The following is a 19,830-nucleotide window of genomic DNA, read 5'->3' as shown; positions in this document are numbered from 1 at the left end:
CCACGTTCCACGTTGCACGTTTCTCCACATGCTGGCAACGCGCGTTGTCAGCACCTTTTTTTCGACTGTTGCCACTGCAGAATTAATGGGTTAAGTAAATAGCTATGTAATATGCTGCACTGCCTGGGCTCAGTTATAATTGGGGGGCATAAGAGGGGAGCGGGGAGGAGTGTTACCGCCTTCTCTCAACCGGCAACGCTTGGCTGCCAATGCCGCTGTCGATCTCATCCTCTGGTGTGGCCCTTCAAAACGCTTTACGCCTCACGTTGTTACCAAGTGTGATAATGTAAATAGCATACACACTTAAGAGCCATGTGTGTGTATGCAAATGCATGCAAGAACTCATATTAATGAACCTTGCCTCAACAAATGCAAAAGCTTTAATCTCCCCTCGCATTCATACCCGAGTTTCTATGCATAATATTTGTTGTTGTTTCTTTTTTTCGAGAAAGAAACCTAGTTGCGAAAAATAAGAGTTTTAGTTTTCTTTAGCATATGGTTGAATAGAGGGTTGAAAGGATGTAAAGTTACAGTAAACCCTCGAGAATTTCAATGCTAAGAAATAAATACGACGAACAGAGGAAATTTTTTGAAATAATATTAACTGAAACCTAAGAAAATACTACTAGAAATATTTTATATATGATTATAGTATATCTTTAAGGTAGTAGTATATCGATATACTAAATATAACTTTTGGTATATTTCAGTATTTTATGGTATATTATATTTTTCGCAAAATATAAGAATAATTCCAAAGGTAACCATGTCTATATACAAATTCAGAATATATAAATAGCTTGGTTTTTAGTTTTAGGAGATTTCACTGTACTTAGATGGCGAGATTAAATTTTGGCCCCGCTGGGAATAAACCTCGGTCAGCCGTTAACGAAAGCAAAAGCTAGCTAAGAGAAAAAAAAGACTGTGTTCCCCCTCAGCAGCAGCTTGCAACGGCTGCAGCTGCAACTTGCAACTTGCAACCTGCCACAGTTTTGGTGTGGCACCTTTTCGAATGTAGGTGAAACAATTCCCATTGAATAACGCGCAATGCATTTTAACTACTACGAGTACGGTTAACACAACGCGCAAAAAAAAGCGAACGAAAGAAAAAACAAACTAAAAAAGTGGCTCAACTAAAAATGTGAATCGCGCTGTCGTCGCCATGTGCAGAGATTGCGTTTCAATGAGCTTCCTTTGCACATATTTTCCCCCTTTCCCCTGAGTGTGTCTCCGTCATGCTGCGCCATGTGGCAAGCTGCATTTGTGCAGCTAATGGCAACAAAGTCTCGGCTGCTGCTGCTTGCCATCGTCGTCGTTGTTGTTGCTGTTTGTCGTTAAGGGTTCGAGTTTTGCACTGCGAAAAGTAGGCCAAGTTAAAATTGATTTAATGCGTTGATTGTTGCACGTCTGCGTTGCATTGCGCTGCAGCTGCAACGTGTCGCATTTATTTGCGATCGCAGCTGTGCTTCAAATGCATCTTAAACGCGATCACAAAAGATTTCTCAATTCTATGTGTGGGTTTGTGTGTGTGTATGGGTGCGTATGCGTAATATTTGCAATAGCAACAACCGAAGCGGCAGTTTCAACAGCAGCTTCCTTGTTGCAGCACATTGACCCAGGACATTCAAACACACACACACACACACACACTCGCGATGCCTAGAAAAGTTCGTTAAAAATAATTGCCAACCCTTAAGCGTCAGTGGCGTGTGAAAAGCAAAAAGCGGCAAAAACTACAGAAAGTGGAAAACTTCAGCTGCAGTTGACGTCGCAGTTTTCCGTTCCGTTCCGCTCTCCACTTCTCTCTATTCGCTTTTCTATTTTTTTTCGGTGCTTGGCACGAAAAAAGGAGTCATCTCCTCTAACTCCTTCGTTTCTCTCCTCCCACACTCCACACTTTTGTTGCTGTCAAGTGGCCAAGTTTGACAGCTAATTGGGTAAAAATGTTTACTTTCCGCGTTTAGAATATTGCGAGACTGGCAATCAAATGACTTTGGCCATCGACATCGACATCGCCATCGACTTCCAAGAGAGAATTGGCTGCAGAGAACAACGGCTTCTTTGTATTTTAACACCTTCATCCAATTTCCTTTTCTACTCTGTTCTACATATTCGACGCTGATCCTTTGGCTTGCTATGCTGTCAGTTTTTTTTTTCTCCATTCCGTTCCGTATTTTTTTTTGTCCTTCCCGAGGCTTAATTTATGGTCTTTGGGCCATTTGCCGTGCGCATCATTTTCAAAAAAAGTGACGACAAAACATTCCACAATATGACAAAAACAACACACAACAAAAAAAAAATCTGAGAAGAATACAAAATCCTTTTTTTAGCAAAAAAAAACGAAATAAAATATAGAAAGAATAAAAAAAAAAACGCCATCGACAATTTAGATAAATTTTCCCACCAGCGATGGGCATAAAAACAATGAAGACCAGCACCACCCCATATGCGAGGGGTGCAGGGTCGCCTCCTTGCCACGAAAGCTCTCGCTGAGGGGTGGCTCCTATCATCTGGGTGTGTGTGTTGCACCGTTGGTTGCTGCTGCTGCTTGTGCCTCTCATCCACATCCGCTGATGCTGCTGCTGTGCCATTCTTCTGACAATAATCACACTCTACGCGCTCGATATCAAATGATAAACTCCAAGACACACACATACACTGCAGCTTGCCTCGAAAGTGGCAACCACTCTCCTCCTTACCTCCCTCCATCCACTGTGTGCGTGTGTGTGCACAACGGCTCAGTGACGGCGGCGCATCCTTCAGGTACAACTTACTCATATATCACAAAAGGATATCGCAGCTAGCTGTGTGCTTTTCTGCTTAGCGCTTTTTTGTCTTGTCTGGTCAGCAGCAGCATCATTTCTGCCTCCTGCCTCCTGGCTCCTGCCTGCAGCTCGAAGGTGACACCGTGGCGCACACACAATGGCCAAAGAGCTACACACACAAAAAAAAGTGTATATTAAAACACACAAATAAAAAATTAGAACCAGTCGCAAAATGTGTGTTTGTACTTCCAACACAAAAAAAAACGAGCGAACGCAAATCAAAATCAACTCATAAAAAACGCAATTTTATTTGTTGGTCTGCATTAAAAATGCAAATGTCGCATTGAGTTTCTTTCTTCGCGCATCGCGATCATCGCTCGCTCGCTCGTGGATCGTTTCTCGTTGCTCGTTGCTAGCCCATCCACTTCCTGTGCTCTTAAGATTTTGGGTAAACAACATTTGCAACAGCAGCGACGAACCTGAATGAACCTAAAGTTCTCCAGTTCTACTAACTGACATTCAAAATGATTTTAAAAAAATATATATAGGTAAAGGTTTTTGGGTTCAAATCCTTCGTTCAGTGACTTATAGTTGGTTTGAAATTCTGGCTCATTTTAACTAATACGATTATCTGATTTCTTAAATACAACTTCATAAGTGATGTTAAAAGTGTGGTCATGAAATGCAATGATTTGAAAAATCCATAATATAGTTTATATTTTTTGGTATTGTTCATTGTTTTACTGGAACATTTGACGATTCCTAATTTTGTAGAAGTTCGGATAGAGCTTGTTATTTACAGTTTCTGTTATTCTTCTGTAGTTTATTTTTTTTTGTAAATTGATTTGTTTAATCTCCTTAACTTTACAATAAGTTTAGTTGACAGACGGACATGGCTAGATCGTCTCGGCTGTTGATGCTGATCAAGAATATACTTTATAGGGTCGGAGATGCCTCCTTCTACCTGTTACATACATTTCCTGCCGGCACGAAGTTATAATACTCAAGTTTTTCTTGGAGTAGTATTTTGTTCATATTTTTATATTTACTGACTATATAAATATTTTATTCAAAATTTACTTATCAGGAGAATAATAATAATACGTATTAAATTTTATATTTTAATTGTAATAATTATATTCGGGAATTTTCTTGGAGCTTTCTTCTCTTAATAAAATCTCGTGGCTCCTCAAAGGACCTGCTCCATTCTTTTCATTCGGCGATCCCGAAACTTTCACGAGACTTTTGAAAGCTCAAGCTTGAGCTTATGACAGCGTTAAAGAGCTGCCAAAGACAACAACCACCACCACAACAACAGCAACAACAACAACACCAAGAAGGAGAGAAGAAGAGGAGAGAAACTATGATCAGAGTGTGTGCTCAATAGGTTTTTGGTCACTGGACAATGTCCATCCTTTTGTGGTTGTCTCGGAGCCAAGAGGTTCAGGTACATTCGAGTACCTCTCTCTCTCAACCTAACTACCTAGTACACATTTGAATGGAGACAAGTCCCTGGGTCTGGGTCCTTTTTCGTGCCTCGCAATCCTTTTGTGTGGCCAAGTGCGCCGCTGTCTGCGTCCTCGCGTCCCTGCTACCCCTACCCCCTACCCTCTTCCCCTCCCCTGCTGCTGCTTCTGGTATCTGGGGAATGAAATTAAAAGCATGCTGAAAAACTTTTTATTATGCCGATTTTTTTTTTATATAAAAATATTTGGAACGGACTGCGGCTGACGACGTCGAAGACGACGCGCAGGGTTGCACATTGTAGAGGGAAAGAGAGAGAAAGAGAGAGAGAGGGAGAGTGAGAGCGAGCGAGGCACATCGAAATGGGGTAAGGTTAGGGCCTGATCGCGCTTTCTGCCTGCAAAAGAAGAAGTGTTGGATGTCATCTTATTATTTTGAGACCATCATATGATGACCATGCGTCGCAGTCGTCGTCGTCGCTGCTGCTGTCGCTGACCAGCCTCGATCTCGGGCTTCGTCGACGTTGTCCCCCGGTCAGTTGTTGTAAGCCTCGCGCACAAAACTGTGGGAATAAAAACAGGATTCAATGCCGATTTTTCTTATAAAATTTTTTTTTCTTTGCGTACTTTTTTTTATTTGTTGCAGTTGTTGCTGGACTTTGATGATGCCAACGATTTTTGATGATGATGCTGCTGGTCAGCGAGCACAGCGTCTTATCCTCGCTCATGTCCTTATTTTCGCTTTATGCTTGCAGTTTTCTTTGCTGACCTTATTCTTAGCTTCATTCGTTTGCATTTTCACTTTTCCCGTTTTTCTTTAGCTTAGACATTTCTGCAATCAGCGAAAGCTTTGCTGATCTGTCTATGATAAGATCGCATTGCTTATCGAGTGACTGATAAAAAGCTTATCAGTTAAATGTAGCCAAGACATTGACATGCTCTGCTCTTTCTTCCGTTCGCTTTCGTTCGTAATGCGATTAGTCATTTGGAAGGATCTATAATGGGCAAGCTAATTGGATGATCTCATTGATTGCACACACGCATGCACGCACCTAAATATAGTTAAGCTTTTAAGCTTCCACCTGCAGTGCGCTGCACACAGAGGGAATGGGAGTGAGAGCGAGGCAGCTAGAGACATGTGACGTATGACAGATCTTATCGACGCATCAACTCTCTAGATGCCTAGATACGTTTGTCAAGCCAAGCAGACTTTGAAGTTAATTAAACTTGGAAGCGAACGCAGCGCAGCAGTGCTGAATGAATGTGTGTGGATCATAAAAACAGATTGCGAAGCACAAGAATTGCAGTTAATTGAAATGTTCCTCAGCAGCATAGCGACAAAACGCAACGCCAAACTCTGAGGAGGGGTCAACACAACACAACATAACACAACTTAACAACAACAACAGCAGAAATACGTATTCTATCTGTGCATATGCATGTGTTGCGACTGTGTGTGTGTGTAGGTATGTAGAAATAAAAAATGCCAATAGTCTATTGCAAAAAAGGCGAAAAAAAAAAATTGCCAACAACGGCGGCTAGAGATGCCAAGAGAGACTGAGCGTCGCAGAGAGCAAACGAACGAGCAGTGAGAGAGCGAGAGTGAGAGTGAGAGCGCAACTTGTGAGCTACAAAATGTTTGACTACAAAACGACTGCGACTGCGGCGTCGTGTCTGGGTGGTTGTTGCTATAGAGCGCTGAGTATCTGAGTAACTCTGCTGCCCTGCCTGTGGCAAAAACTACAAAAAGCACACTCTGTCGTATGTGTGTGTGTGCGCAGCGAGACTTGCCTGCGTGTGAGTGAGCGAGCGACTGCATATATGCAGTGCACACACGTTCACCACCAATACCAATGCAGCGCTCGCCGCCTTTTGCCTACTTGCGAATGGCAAAACAAAACAAAAAGGAAACGCACGCTGCGCTTGTGTGTGAAGCCTTGCCGGCTACACTTTATAGACATGCACATGTGTGTTGGTGAGTCTGAGTAAATTTCAGAGTATTGGTGTGTCGCCGCTGCTGCTGCAAGCTTTTTTGTCGCTGTAGCAAACGACGACGTCGACGGTCGTCTGACTGAACTGAACGACCGGGTATCTGTATCTGTATCGCATCGTCACTCCACTCGCAAGTATCGCGGACGCGCAAAAAGACCATGCGAAAAATTCGCAGTAACAAATCTGGAACTTTTTACACAAACGGTTGAAAAATATCACATCGAGCAAAAATCTCCTTACAAAATATTTAGTAAAATTCTCTATTTGAAATTTCAACGTCAACAACACACTTTGGATGCAATAAAATTTAATTTCGAGAAAAATAAGTAAATGAAAACGGAGTCCGCGCATACGCCTCATTGGATAATAAACAAATTGCAACGGCAACTGCAACTGCAACAACAACAATAGCAAGGAAAAACCCCATCACACACACATACACATACGAAACAAAAAGAAAATAACCCAATATACCGAAATTCCATTTTGTTAGTGTTTTAAAAGATTTTTCATAGTGTTTTTAAGTGCAACATATATTTGCCAGTTTTTGTTTAAGTTTTTCTTTATTTGCAACTCTGTATAAAAAAAGGGTAAATCTATTATAATAAATCTATTCAATACGTATACATTATTAAAACGGAAAGTGTTAACGAGGAACACACTAAGCTAAATACGCTTTTAATTTAACGATAAATTATCTATATAGAAAATAATAACAATAATAACAGAAAATATAAATAATAATAATAACGAATAATACGTTTCTATGGGCACGAGAAGCGCATAAAAATGCAGCGCCATGTTTGGAAATGCATTAAAATTAAATATAAAATGTATAAATTGCTAACAAGTGAAACAAATACAACCTGAAAAGCAGAAAAACACAAACAACAATAAGAAACAAAAGAAAACTAAAGTGAGAGACGAGACTATTTAGTTAAATTCTCTAAAGTGTTTGGTGCAACAAATAATGATCATAAAGTGAGCAACGGATAATAAAATAAATAATTAAGATTATATAATACAAGAAATACATTGAACAACAACGACTGCGTTTTGTAACTCTTCAATACACATACAATACAACATATTAAAGATCGGATTGATCGGATTATTAAATTGGATTTGGCCCCCGTCTCTACGTCGTTCGTCAGCTGTAGGATCTAACAACAGCTTTTGTCCCGTACCCCTCTCTTAATTCGCCCCTGTAAAACGCAGTCAGCAAAATTCGAATAAAAAAAGAAAGGAAATTCAAATCAAAATTGAAAAATAAACCAATTGCAATCACTTTTACAATTGCAAACTGCAACGTGTGCCTCAAAACCTCGAAAGCTACAAAGACAAGCTTTAATCGAAAGCTCTTCATAAACCAGCATTTACGTAACTTGAGATAATTGATGCAATTACCTACTATACAAACATAAACACTTACGTAGATATAGTCAAGGAAAAAAAGCTTGTAAACCGAGCTGGACCACAGTGTAATCGATTGACGATCGCCGCAGCGCGTTTCAAAGCTCCAAAAGCTAGAGAGAGCAACGCACTGCAGTCTGCAGTTAGCGGAAGCAGCAAAAAAAGAGAGCGGGAGAGAGCGCAAGAGTGCAACAGGCAGCAGCAGCAGCATCAGCGACTGCAGTAGCAGCAGCCGAGGTGTGCTTCGTAACTTGTTCGGCCGGCATTCGGACGACGCTTCGTGCACTTCCTGCGTCGCGCAGCCCCCAGCAACAACGAAAGCCAACTGAGCGACAATCAACGAGATCAGTTCGTTGGCGAATGCAACGCTGATTGCAATTGACGCTGGCCTGCATTCTTCGGCGAAAAGTGAAAGAGAGACGGAGAGACACACTTGAGCGAGGGAGAGAGCCAGAGAAGTGTGTTTGCGTGTGTCAGTGTCTGTGTGCATGTCTCCTCTTTAACACTGACTGAGATCATCATCATCATCACTCACGCTCTACTGTACGCCGGTCACTCAGCATCGCCGCCGCTGCAATTCAGCACCGCACCTCGCGACCCCCTCTAAAATAAAATACTATATAGAAACGACTTTTTTGCGGTTCGTTGCGTGCAAAATAAAAAAGTACTACAAAATATTTTGAAATAGAAAACTTGAAGAGAAAAACACGTAGAGAACATTACATTTGATATCTCGTAAGCATTTGAATACTACAAGTAAACGAAGTGTAAACGTTGAAAATAAGTGAAGTGAAAAAAATACAACAAAATACTAAATAATAATCATAATAATAATACCTATATACATTATATATATACACATACATATTACCAACCAACGTAAGGCAGTTACTCGGATTAATTATCTACACCTGCTGCAGCCAATTGGATACAATACTCATTTGGATACTCAACCACACCTCAGCATCAGCAGCGACTCAGCTACTGCTCCAATTCGCATGAGTAAGTTGACTAAAGAATCCACCATAAAAATAAGAATTATCGCTGTCAATGATTGCATTTCGTAAAACTGTTCTAATTGTTGAAATACTTTTTCCATGACAATACTGAACAACAAATAGAATTCCATATTCATCTTACATTTTTTTGTCATGAGGGTTCGAATATATTTTTTACTTTCATTTAAAACATGTTCTATGATCAATTTTTGCATATTTAGAATTTGCGTTTTTATAATTCAATCCTTAAAAAAAGAATTGTTCTCCATATCATTAGGGATCTACAGCTATGTTAAAGAATATTTCAAAATTGCCCTACAGAGAAATTTAAAATTTAAATTTTAATTGTCATATTGATAAGAATAAAGATTCTTATTAAATGCTCTACAAATCATAAATATTTTTTGTCATTCGCTTAAATTTTATGATTGTGTATTTGCCGACTTTATCGATCCTGAAAATTATGTAAACATATTTACAAAACAATTTTAAATTTTTTGTTTAAATATTTTTTTGTCTACAAGTTTTGTAGTTGATTTTGATATCATTCGCAAATCTTGTCTATATAATTCTTAAATTCAATTTTAAGAAGATTGTCGACGAAAAATACAAAAAAAAAATACTTTTGAATATTTTTCAAAGTTGCAATCTATTAAGTATACGGTTAGTTGCCCGTAGAGAGTTTCGCTCTTGATTATACTTATACGTGGCAATATTTTTGCATGATTGACGCGATCTCCTCCCCCTACTTTATCAGCGTTAGTTTATAAATAGACTGCACTTCTATATTTAATTCATTTGCTTTCCCATATGAAATCGGTAGATCAAAGCGAAGATATTTTTATTGGATTCATTTCACAAATTTTACATTTCTGCAAAATTTTTTGAGTACCTCCTTCTAAGGTTACATTCAGAACTTTTACTGTTAGGCAACGAGTTCCCATGGATTTCATTAACAATCTAAACTTTTCTGTGTTTATTTGTGTAACTTGAGAGACTTTTAACTTTTGCGCTCTTTGCGACAGCAGTAAATAATTAAATTGCATATTTTTTGGTATAAATGACCAAAGAAATCACGTGCAATTCCCCATACAAAAAAAACGCCCTTTTAAAATGGCATTGAACGTGGCTGTGAAAACTGTTTTGGGGGAAAAGGATGCAAATAAAAACTGACCCGTTGTAGAAGGAGAGAAGAGTACAGTGTGAGTGTGGAGGGCGCGAAACCCAATAACTAGACGAGCAAACGAAACCCACAAGTTCATGACCAAAATGCCGCATGGCGGCAGCGCCAACAACAACAACAGCAGTAAGAATAACAACAACAAACGACAACGAATGCGAAGGCAGAACGATGATGAAGGCAACGAAGGCGACGGCGAGCCCACCAGATAAGCGTGGGCGCAGGGTTCGTTCGACCACTCACTCGTCTCGCACTCGCGCTCGGCCATCTCTCCATATACTCACACATACATCTGTACATAAATGCAGCGTGTGTGTGCGTGCTTGTACTTCGCTCAATTGCAACGGTGTGCGTGCATTTTATTTCACGTTGCAATTCGGATCCATTTTCAAAGTGGTACGAAAAATTAACAGACAGACTTTGCTTTGCGTTTGCTTTTGCTTTTGTGTTTGCCTCTGTGCTATGTTTGTTTTGTTGTAGTTATTATTATGTGAGTGCGCTCATTTAACCCCTTCGAAGGAATGTTTTGCAGTTGTTTTTATTTCCTCTTGCTTTCTGTTTTTTTTTTTTTTTTGCATAGACGCGCAAATAATGTGGCTTCTGCAGGCATGTGTGCGTGTGCATGTCTGTGTGTGGATGGCATGTGGAACGTCGACGAATGACTGTTTATGCTTGTTTTCTTTACTTAAGAAATGTCCTTTTAAACTTATGGCAAGTTAAGCACATTTCACTTTTATTTTTATAAAGTGCTTTAGCGCTATTGTGTGTATGTGTGAAAATGTATGCTTTTCACTTTTTACTTGCGATAGCGTTACGTTCCACACTCACACACATGCACAATTTTGCGATCCACACGCGACAAAACTTCGCCGACAGTCAAGTTTTTTTTACACGTTTTTGCATTTCAAGACACTCACACACACAAACAAAACGATCTTCTGCAGCCAGAGCGAGCTGAGTGTGAGTATCTGTGTCTGTGTGTGTTGTGTGCTCATGTTTTTTCGCTTTACGTTTTTGTGTGCAAATTCTACCGCCACTCGCGCTACTTATTCTCTCTTTTGTCTGTGCGTTCTCTCTGACTCTCTCGACGCTGCCAGCGTCAGCGCCAAAGTTTGCAAAACGCGTTCTCACGCGCCCTCTCTCTCACACTCTCGTGCTCTCTCAACGTTGGCTCTCTCGCAATGCTTTTTTTTGCACGTTTTGCAAAACTTTTTGCCTGCTTCTGGCCGTCGTCGTCGTGGTGTGTGTGTGCATTTAGTATCTGTGTGTGTGTTTGTGTGCATGCGTCGCTGTCTGTGTAGCCGACACTCAATTTGGCTGTGTGCATTTTTGTAGTCGTTGCCGTCGCCGTCGACGTCGCTGCAGCTTTTGCGTTACGACTTTTGCGGCTGCGACTCCCCAGAGTTGTTTGTGGGTTTTGTTGTGCGACGCAAGTGACGACGTGAAGACGACGACGACGAACACTAGAACAGAACGCAGAGCAGCCAGCAGCAGCCAGCGAGCGTCAGACGACGTTGTGTGTGTTCTGTGCGAAGAACTGAACGGAGAACCGGTGACGTAGACGTTGCGTTCTTTTGCCATTAATATTTATTATTACAACGACGACGGGCTGCCAAAATAAATTTCGGAAATTAGCAATAGCAAAAAGGAGAAAATACAACTGGCAATTTTACACTACAACAAAAAATCAAAATATAGAACAAAAGAGCGCGTTCACAATACCGTAATAATAATTGTGTATATAAAAAAATCGTATGTATTTTTGATGCTCGTTGGAGAATTCGCAAACACAAACAAACGAAACTCACGCATACACACACACACTCTCAATTCACAATCGCAATCGGTGCGCTGAGTTTTTTTTGAGTTGAGTTGAGTTATGTGGGCAGAGCGCGGCGCGCGGTACGCGACACGCTAACGGAACGGAACGGCGGCGGCCACTGTGATCTCATAAATAACAAATAAAAAAAGTAAAATAATAAAATATATACATAAATTAAATAAAACAAATTGTAAATAATATATATAAATGTATAAAATGCAAATGAGCTAGCAATTAATAAAATAAATAGAAACAACAACGAAATCTAGTGCATACAAGTGAATTATTTGTGAATTTTTCTAGTGCAAGCAATTTTAAATAAAAGGTAAACGAAAAGTACAAGATTGCAAACACACACACACACACACAGACACGTGCAGCCAACAACAACAACAAGAAGAGTAACAGCAATAAGCAGTCTCCATATCAAGTGCCAGTGTTGTGAGTGAGCGAATGTGCATGTGAGAGTGTGTTAGTAAAAAGCACACGGCGCGACAAGCAAAGCTACGGCATTTCTTGTCACAGCAGAGAGCCCCCAAGTGTGTACATGTGTGTGTGTGTGCGTGCAATTAAGTGCAAAAAATTAGACAGCAACATTTCATATATAAGTATGTACTTTTATATGTATGGATGAGTGTGTGCAGTTATATTTTTAAAGGCAAACAGCTGACATGTGGCGTGAAATGAAACGAAATTAAATATACGATGTGTGCGTTCAGGTGTTTCGCTCACATGCAAAAAGGCAAAGAGCAACGGCAATAAATAGAAATTAGAAGCAAAGCTTGGCGGCAGCAACAACAACGCCCCACTCACTGCTGTCAGCGTTGTTCAACACTACACACGCACACACTGGCAACGCCATAACAAAAGCGGCCCCAAGCACACACACACACATACAGTCAGACATGCAGCTTTTTTTTGTTGTCTGCCTTGCTTGTCTGAACATTTATATCTATGTATGCCTGTGTGTGTGTGTGTGGGCAATGCATTTAACATCGTCACAATCGCATTAAAAGCCGCTGCGTCGTCGTCGTCGTCACCAACGTCTCTCGGAGCTGCGCTGTCGACGTCGCATGCTGGCTGTCCACCATTTTGATTTTTGCTTTTGCATTGCCCCCCGCCGACGCCGCCGTCATCGACGACGACGACGCCACCGCAACAAGCAAATCATTAAAAGTGAACTTAAAATAAAGAAAAGTCCAGACAAAGTTGTTTCGCATCTCTCTTTTGTTGTTGCTCTGTGAGTGTGTTTGTGTGTGTGCGAAACCGGTTTGCGTCGCCTTTCCTTTCCTTCGATTTAAGTTTTTTTTTTTGGGATCTGCGCTGCTTCTTCTCTGTTTGTTGCCTTGCGCTGCCAGCTTGATTTTTTTGACATTTGCTTTTGCTTGTTTATAAACATTCGCTTGAATTTTGTTTTTGCAAATGCATTTTGCATTTACATTTGGCTTGGACTCCACGTCAGCCACGTGTCAGCCAAATGGCGTCCACATCTCACACACATACACACATGCACATCAACATCGTCTGCCTGTATGTGTGTGTGTGTGTGAAAACCGGCCGGCGGCTCGTTGCATGCAATGCAGAGAGCGCCAAAAAGCTTTTTACTTTGCCTGCATTGTCGTCTGACTACAAAAAGCTTGCGCGTTGCATTTGGCTCTCTTCATGAGAGCGAGAGCGAAAAGTTGGCAGAGAGAGACGAACAGAGACAACACACTCAAATAATATAGAGTGAGAGGGAGAGAGAGAGAGGTACAGCTGCAATTATTTGCAGTTCTTGTCTTGTTTCCGTTTCTTTTGCCTTGGCTTGCTTCATGCCACGTCCACGTCCTCATCCTCATCTTTACTTGCCTCCATGTGGCATGTGTGGATAATTTGGCGCTTCGCCATGTTTTCTTCGTTTCTGCTTTGGCTTCCCCCTCCCCCTCCTGTTTGCAAGGGAGAGAGTCTTCTTTTCATTTGGGTGTTGCATGATGCATGAGTTCAATGATGGTGGGGGCAAGCAAGGAGGAAAGTTGGCCGGGTCGAGTCGCTTTGCTGTTGCAAGGGGGGGAGGAGGAGCTGCTGTGTTGTCAATTGGAGCCGGCGGCACAAACGAGTCGAGTTCGAGCTACGAGTTCGTTGCCGGCAAACACGTTTTCATTTCAACTTGGCGCTCGCTTCGCTTTTCTGTTGCCTCCTTTTTATACATTTGACTTTTTCATTTAGGTTGTAATGCAACTCTGGTCTTGCCTCTGCCACTGTGTTTCCTTTCGAAAAGTTTTTGACAGCCAGCAAAAAGTTGCGAGCCCAAAAAATTACAAATTTTCGTTTAATACATTGAGAACTAATGACAACACACAACGAAAAGTTGCACAAGAAATTGCATAAACAAAGTTCGTTATCGAAATTTTTGTAGTTGATTAGTTTGCAAATCCCAGTATTGTGAAAGACAACAAGGAACTTTCTTTGCAAGCTTAATGATCAATAAGTAAAATGTAATAAGTAAATACTGTAAAAGCACATTAAAGCTTATCCGAAAATTTCGATAATACAACAAATTTAAATTTAATCTCAAAAAGCACATTAAAGCTTCTCCAAAAATTGCAATGATACAACAAATTTAAATTGAATCTCAAGTTAAAAAAGAGCAGATACAAAAGTACATTAAAATTCAGAGTAATTCTCTGCTTCTTCTTGACAGCAAATGAGCTTTTCATTTAATTCATATTAAGCCTGAACACGAGAATAAGTCAAATATGAGCTTTGTTACAGTGTCACTTGCAGCTGACACTTGCCGTTTATATGTGCAACGCTTTGGCACCGCATTGTAATTTCCTTTTTCGCGGCACACAATTTATACAACAAGGAAGAGGAGAGGCAACGGCAACATTTCATGTCGCTGGCGCAACCGCCATGCAATCAGCGGGTTGCAGCACCACCAACCAATGTCTATATGGCAACCCAACATCATCGTCGTCGTCGGTACCAGGCACCAGCTAGCGGCCACAATATTGCAAGGCGCAAAATGTCCTCGGGACTCTCCATGTGGCACAACGGGCGGCCTCCGGCCGAAGCTAAAGCTAAAGCTGGGGCCTCTCTGCACCCATCCACAGCCCCAACCAGTGAACAAACCAAACCATTCAGCCTAATTTCGCAAATAAAATATGCAAAATAAAAACGCCAGTGAGAGAAGAGAGCACAGAATTGAGCGGCGCCTGCTGCCGGCACTTTTCTAATTCGCCATGAAAGGCAAACTATATTCACATGCCCCCGACTTTGTCTCTGTCGACGCAGCGCGGAACTTGGCCACCTTCTCATTTATAGTGGGGAAAAAGCTGCGCACAGTTAGAAGTTATCTTTTTCTCTTTGATGCTTTTCTTTTATTTTCTTCACTGCAACTAAAAAACATGCAGAGAGCACTGTGGGTTTAAGGTTGTATAGTCTTTGTTTCAGCATCAACTTTTGACATAACGATCTAAAGGCAACAAGGTCTTATTCTATAAAAGTAGATCAAACTGATTTTGGTATTTATTTGCTTAAGGTTAATGCTATAGATTGATTAAGGCTCTTTGTCTTTTTGTCCGTCCACGCCTTTTAATTGATATTTCTCGAGAACTATTGGGAATAAAGTCATGAAACTTGTATTTGGTTTTTATAAGTTGATCGTGCTTTATGTTAGGTATTTTGTTTAATGATATGGATTGATTGAGGCTTTGTCTTTCCGTCTGTCCACGCCTTTAAATTGATAGTTCTCGAGAACTAGCAGGAATAATGTCATGAAAGTCAAAAGTCTTCTTCCTGATCATTACTTACTTATCTCTAACCTGCGCAATTAAGAATTAGACTAAATTTGCATTTTCAAAAGTATTTTTGTGTTTTGTCCATGGTGCAACGCGTGCTTTATGTTACTGGGCGGCAACTTTTGTGTTTTCCATTTCCCATTTTCCATGTTCCTCGATCTTTGTATTCACAAAAAAAGAAAAAAAAAGAATGCATTGTTATTTTTGTCGAAGCGACTTTTGTCGACGCCTTTATGTACTTGCCTCTCGGCACGTTGTCCTTTTTTTTCGTGCGAACTTTACACGGCACAAACACAAATACACATAGTACAGTAAAATAGAGAGAGAAAGAGAGAGCAGAGTTCAACATTGCACACATAACAGTGAATTGTCGTTGCATGCCCCAAACCCTTTGGTCGTCTGCCCCTTTGCCGCATTGCAGTCAATTTTTACGGCCTGAACAGGGCCCGCTGCACGTGACTGCTGCTGCTGCAATACTATCTACAGCTCCAGTCCAGTTCCCTTCCATTTGGCAATTTCATTTGTTGATGTCCGTTGAGCATCGTGGAGCATGTCCTGCGCTTTTTGGCCACAAAAATCTACGTGTGTTTGTATTTGTGTGTGTGTGTGTGTGTGTGCATCAAATATTGAAAGTTGTGCGGCTGCCAAAAGAGCTTTGCTGCTGCTGGTGCAAATATTTTACAGTCGACGCCTGATTGGTTTCTTGGCAGTCCAAATGGCCCAAGTAGATCCTCTCAGATACGGCAAACTGTCGTTTCTTCTTTTCCTTTTTTTTTTTTGTTATATTTCTTGGCAAGCTCCCGAGTCTCCAGCGGGAGTCCAGCTGAAATCCTGCTGCAGCCTTGATTTATGACCAGACAAGGTTGCAACCCCCAAAAACTTGTAAGATTTGCTCATTTTCACTGGCTATATGCATTTAATATCCTTGTCCAGTTTGCTGTTATCCTGTCTGCCGGCTTTCAGGGTACTGCCACAATTTGCCTAATGGCCAATGCGTTTTGCCATAAATTATACCAAGAAGTATTTTCATTCATTTCATTTTCCCTCCTCCAGCTTCTTGTGTATTTCATGCACTTTGTGAAGCAAACATTTTCAACGTTGTCGCAATGGCATTAATTTGTGCAACTTATGCGGCCGCATCGATCCAACACGTTGCTGCCCCTTCCCATCTCCTTCCTCTTCCCTCAATTCCTTTACTGCTGCTTTTCCTGTGTTCCGAGTCGAGCCATAAATTACAGCAAACATTTGCCACACTTCCGCTCGCCTTTGGCGCTCCCTCTTGCAACGTTTGCCACTTTTCAAGTGGCATGTCTGCAGTTTCAACTACTTGCTGCAGCTATTTTCGTGCCTTAAATCGGCTTATGCCACTCCGCCTCGCCTCGCCCTCGACTCGTTTGCTCTGGCTTATCTGGCGGAAGAGGAGGAGGTATAGGGGAGGTATGTGACCCAAAAGGGTTGCATTGTGTCTCCCACTATATCATGGGCTGCTTTAAAGAAGTTTGCCGGCAAAACGCATTGAAGAAAATCAATAACTAGCCAGCTCCGCCCCTACTCTTGTTTTGCCTGCTCTTGCCACTTCTATATTGTTGTCGTCGTCGTCCATGGCAATAGTAATATTTAAATAGCCACGACGTCCAACTAAGTCCCCCACACACCAAAAACACACTTCCGCACTGCAGTCGGTGTTGTGGCGTGTGCCCTTGTGCAGCTTCTTGTAACTTGAACAAGCCGGCTTAAGCTCCAATGACATGGGGCAACTGTCATAAAGAGGAGAATGTCTTTAGACTGCTGAAAATCTTGGCTAAAATATGCACTATAAGAATTTCCATAAGCGCATTAAAGCGCATTGAAAACTTTGGCTAAAGTTTAGCAAAATTATGGGCCATAAGAATTTCAAATAAGCGCATTAAAAGCTGCGTCTGGAATGTGTCATCGAAAATGTTGCAAAGAAAGTTTTTAAATTAAAATGTAGAACCTTAATTTGGCAAGTTTTCAGTTGATTGATAAACGCAAGTTGCAACTTTTGTATTAATTTAAAGTTTAATAGAGCTTTTGATTAAGCGAACACCTGTCAGTAGATTTAAAGCGCGCACGAGCTTTCAGCAAGTGTCATTTGGTTTGCTCGCCTTGGTAAAACAAGCAACCCCCAAATGCCATAGCTTCGCTGAGTGCAGACCTCAGACAACCCATCTTCACTTTGCCTGTCCCCCCACAACAACAACAACAACAGCAGCAACAGCAACAACCATCCCTGTGTCACCCTGTCTGGCATTTTCAACTGCATTGTAATTCCAGTTCCAGACACCGTCCCATGTCCACAAGCAGGGCGTCGTAATGTCTGCTGCTGTTGCTGTAAAATATAAAAAGCGATTTATTTCGCTTTATCAGCAATTTTGATTTTCTTTTGTCTGACTGTCAGTATTGAAAGTGTGTGTGGGTTTGTGTTATTGAAAGCTGCATTAAATTGGTCGTTGCGCCAGAGCATTTGTCATATCGCTGATTTACTAACCTTACACACACACTCACCAGCCATTATCTCCTTTGGCCCAGAACCCAACAACAACCACCAGCAACAAACCGGCTGAGGCAGCAGCAACAGCAGATTAAGGGTGCAAAGAAGAGGGAAGAATTTTATATATGTATATAAAAAAAAAGCGCATAGCATGGCAATAGAGTTGAAACTAACCGCCGACACAAGTGCAGCAGGATATGCAGGATATGTGCGGCGGCTCGTCGTTGCTGTTGCCGTTGTTTACGTATCCCGGGCCTGCTTCAACATGAAATTTATTGAGGTAGTTACCAAGCACACAGGCGCGCGTTGCAAAAACAAACGACGCCCTCCGCTTTACCACATTGCAACATGCAAATATTTTCCACTTCTACTCGTTTTTTTTTTCTTCCCAAAGGCGAGGGCGGAAACCCAAAACTGAAACTGCAAACACGGCTGGTTGCCACAACAAACATGCATTAAAAATGATGCCCAGGGATAAGGAACGAACGACCCCAAACAAAAAAAAAAAAAACAAAAAAAATCCACAAACATTAAGGGAGCAGAAAAAATTTGCAAATTGAATGTTAAAGTCAAGTCTCTGAATGAAAATACCAGAACATCATGACACATGAGCCTGCAAAAATGCCATTTAATAAAAATGAGCACACAGCAAATGACAATGCTCAAAATTTGACAGTGTTGCATTCAACTTCAGAGTTGCCACTTTCAATTTAGAGAGTTGCCAGACAGGCAATGATTACACCTTGATACTTCTCCTCAATTTAATCGAGTAGGCTTTGAAAAATTTTGACATTTAATGTGAGGTGACATTAAAAATCATTACATCTTTCTCAGTTGTGAAAAATTAGCCGTGCGTCAAACATTTCGGAAAATTCGAAGCAAAAACTTACTTTCCGAAACAAAAAAGCGAATTTCAATTAAAATAACTAAACTACCAAAAAAAAATAAAAGCTAAATTTCAAATCGAATCGTGATGCTTGCAAATATCGCTCAGCTTGTAGTCGCCCCTGCAGCAGCAACAGCAGCCTCAGCAGCTGTTGTAGGAAAAGACTGCGATATGATGAAGCCCCAACAGCAGCAGCAACAACAACAACAATTAGCCAGGGGCGCAAGTGAGTAACATAACCGCAAAAATACACAACAAAACAGCAGCAACTGAAAATGCGAACACAAAAATTATTTCAATGTCATGCCAAAGAACGATAGCGGCAAAGCATAGAGAGAATGAAATGGCAATATAGCAAATTGACAAAGCGTAGAGTGAGAGCTAAACTGGGTGAGAGCTTTATTATAGCAAGCAAGCAACAAACAAAAACGGCAGCATCGAAATATTTTTGCAATGTGCTGTGCGCGAATTATGAGCGAATACAAACACATAAATACATACATATCTGTACTCATAGAACAACTGCACCCCCCACGCATTTCGACGCTCTCTCTTTGCTTGCTAGTTCATTTCATTTAGCTCTCACGACGCTGTCTTTGTGCGCTCTCACTCTCTCTGTGCGATCAACGATTTTTTTTTTGCTTAACGTTACGCAATAATCGCGTTCCATAGTTCTTGTCGTTTTGTGTGTGTTTGCAGCTTTTTGTATTTGGTTTTTGTTTGCCGCACACAAACACACACACACACGCATACATAGTAACACGCCCACATGCGTGTGTGTTTTATTGCTGATAATGGTGCATAGATGATATTGGCTTGGTAACACACTTGTCGTATAATTATTGACTTGCACACTGACACAAAAGACCAGGTTCCATAGAAATGGCATGATTATAGTATATTTGTGGCAATCGTGTTATTTTGTTATCACAAGCTACTTTTGCAGTCTTTGCGCGTCACACACCAATGCGTGTATATTATTATTGGCAACCAGTTTTACGATGCGTCGTCGTCCTAATG

The 19,830-nt window shown here is 41.0% G+C and overlaps 1 protein-coding gene across 20 annotated transcripts in view; it reads left to right on the top strand.

Annotated features, from left to right (window-relative positions):
* LOC127566076 (heterogeneous nuclear ribonucleoprotein R) overlaps window positions 1-19,830 on the top strand; it is a 55,143-nt gene that overhangs the window by 18,417 nt on the left and 16,896 nt on the right. For 6 of the 20 annotated variants that reach the window (XM_052007604.1, XM_052007602.1, XM_052007584.1 and 3 more), the window contains exon 1: window positions 18,771-19,036. The exons of 4 other annotated variants lie outside the window; for them this stretch is intronic. In XM_052007604.1, coding sequence (XP_051863564.1) covers window positions 18,898-19,036 — 139 coding nt within the window. In that variant the 5' untranslated portion in view covers window positions 18,771-18,897. Of the gene's footprint in view, window positions 1-6,368; window positions 8,636-11,796; window positions 11,959-18,767; window positions 19,037-19,830 lie in introns of those variants that run through there. 10 more of the 20 variants (XM_052007587.1, XM_052007600.1, XM_052007590.1 and 7 more) reach the window with 7 other exon arrangements.

This window comes from Drosophila albomicans, chromosome 2R (genome assembly GCF_009650485.2).
Source record: "Drosophila albomicans strain 15112-1751.03 chromosome 2R, ASM965048v2, whole genome shotgun sequence".
Taxonomy (NCBI): Eukaryota; Metazoa; Arthropoda; class Insecta; order Diptera; family Drosophilidae; genus Drosophila; species Drosophila albomicans.
The sequence above is the reverse complement of the archived record's forward strand: the minus strand, read 5'-3'. Positions and strand labels throughout refer to the sequence as shown.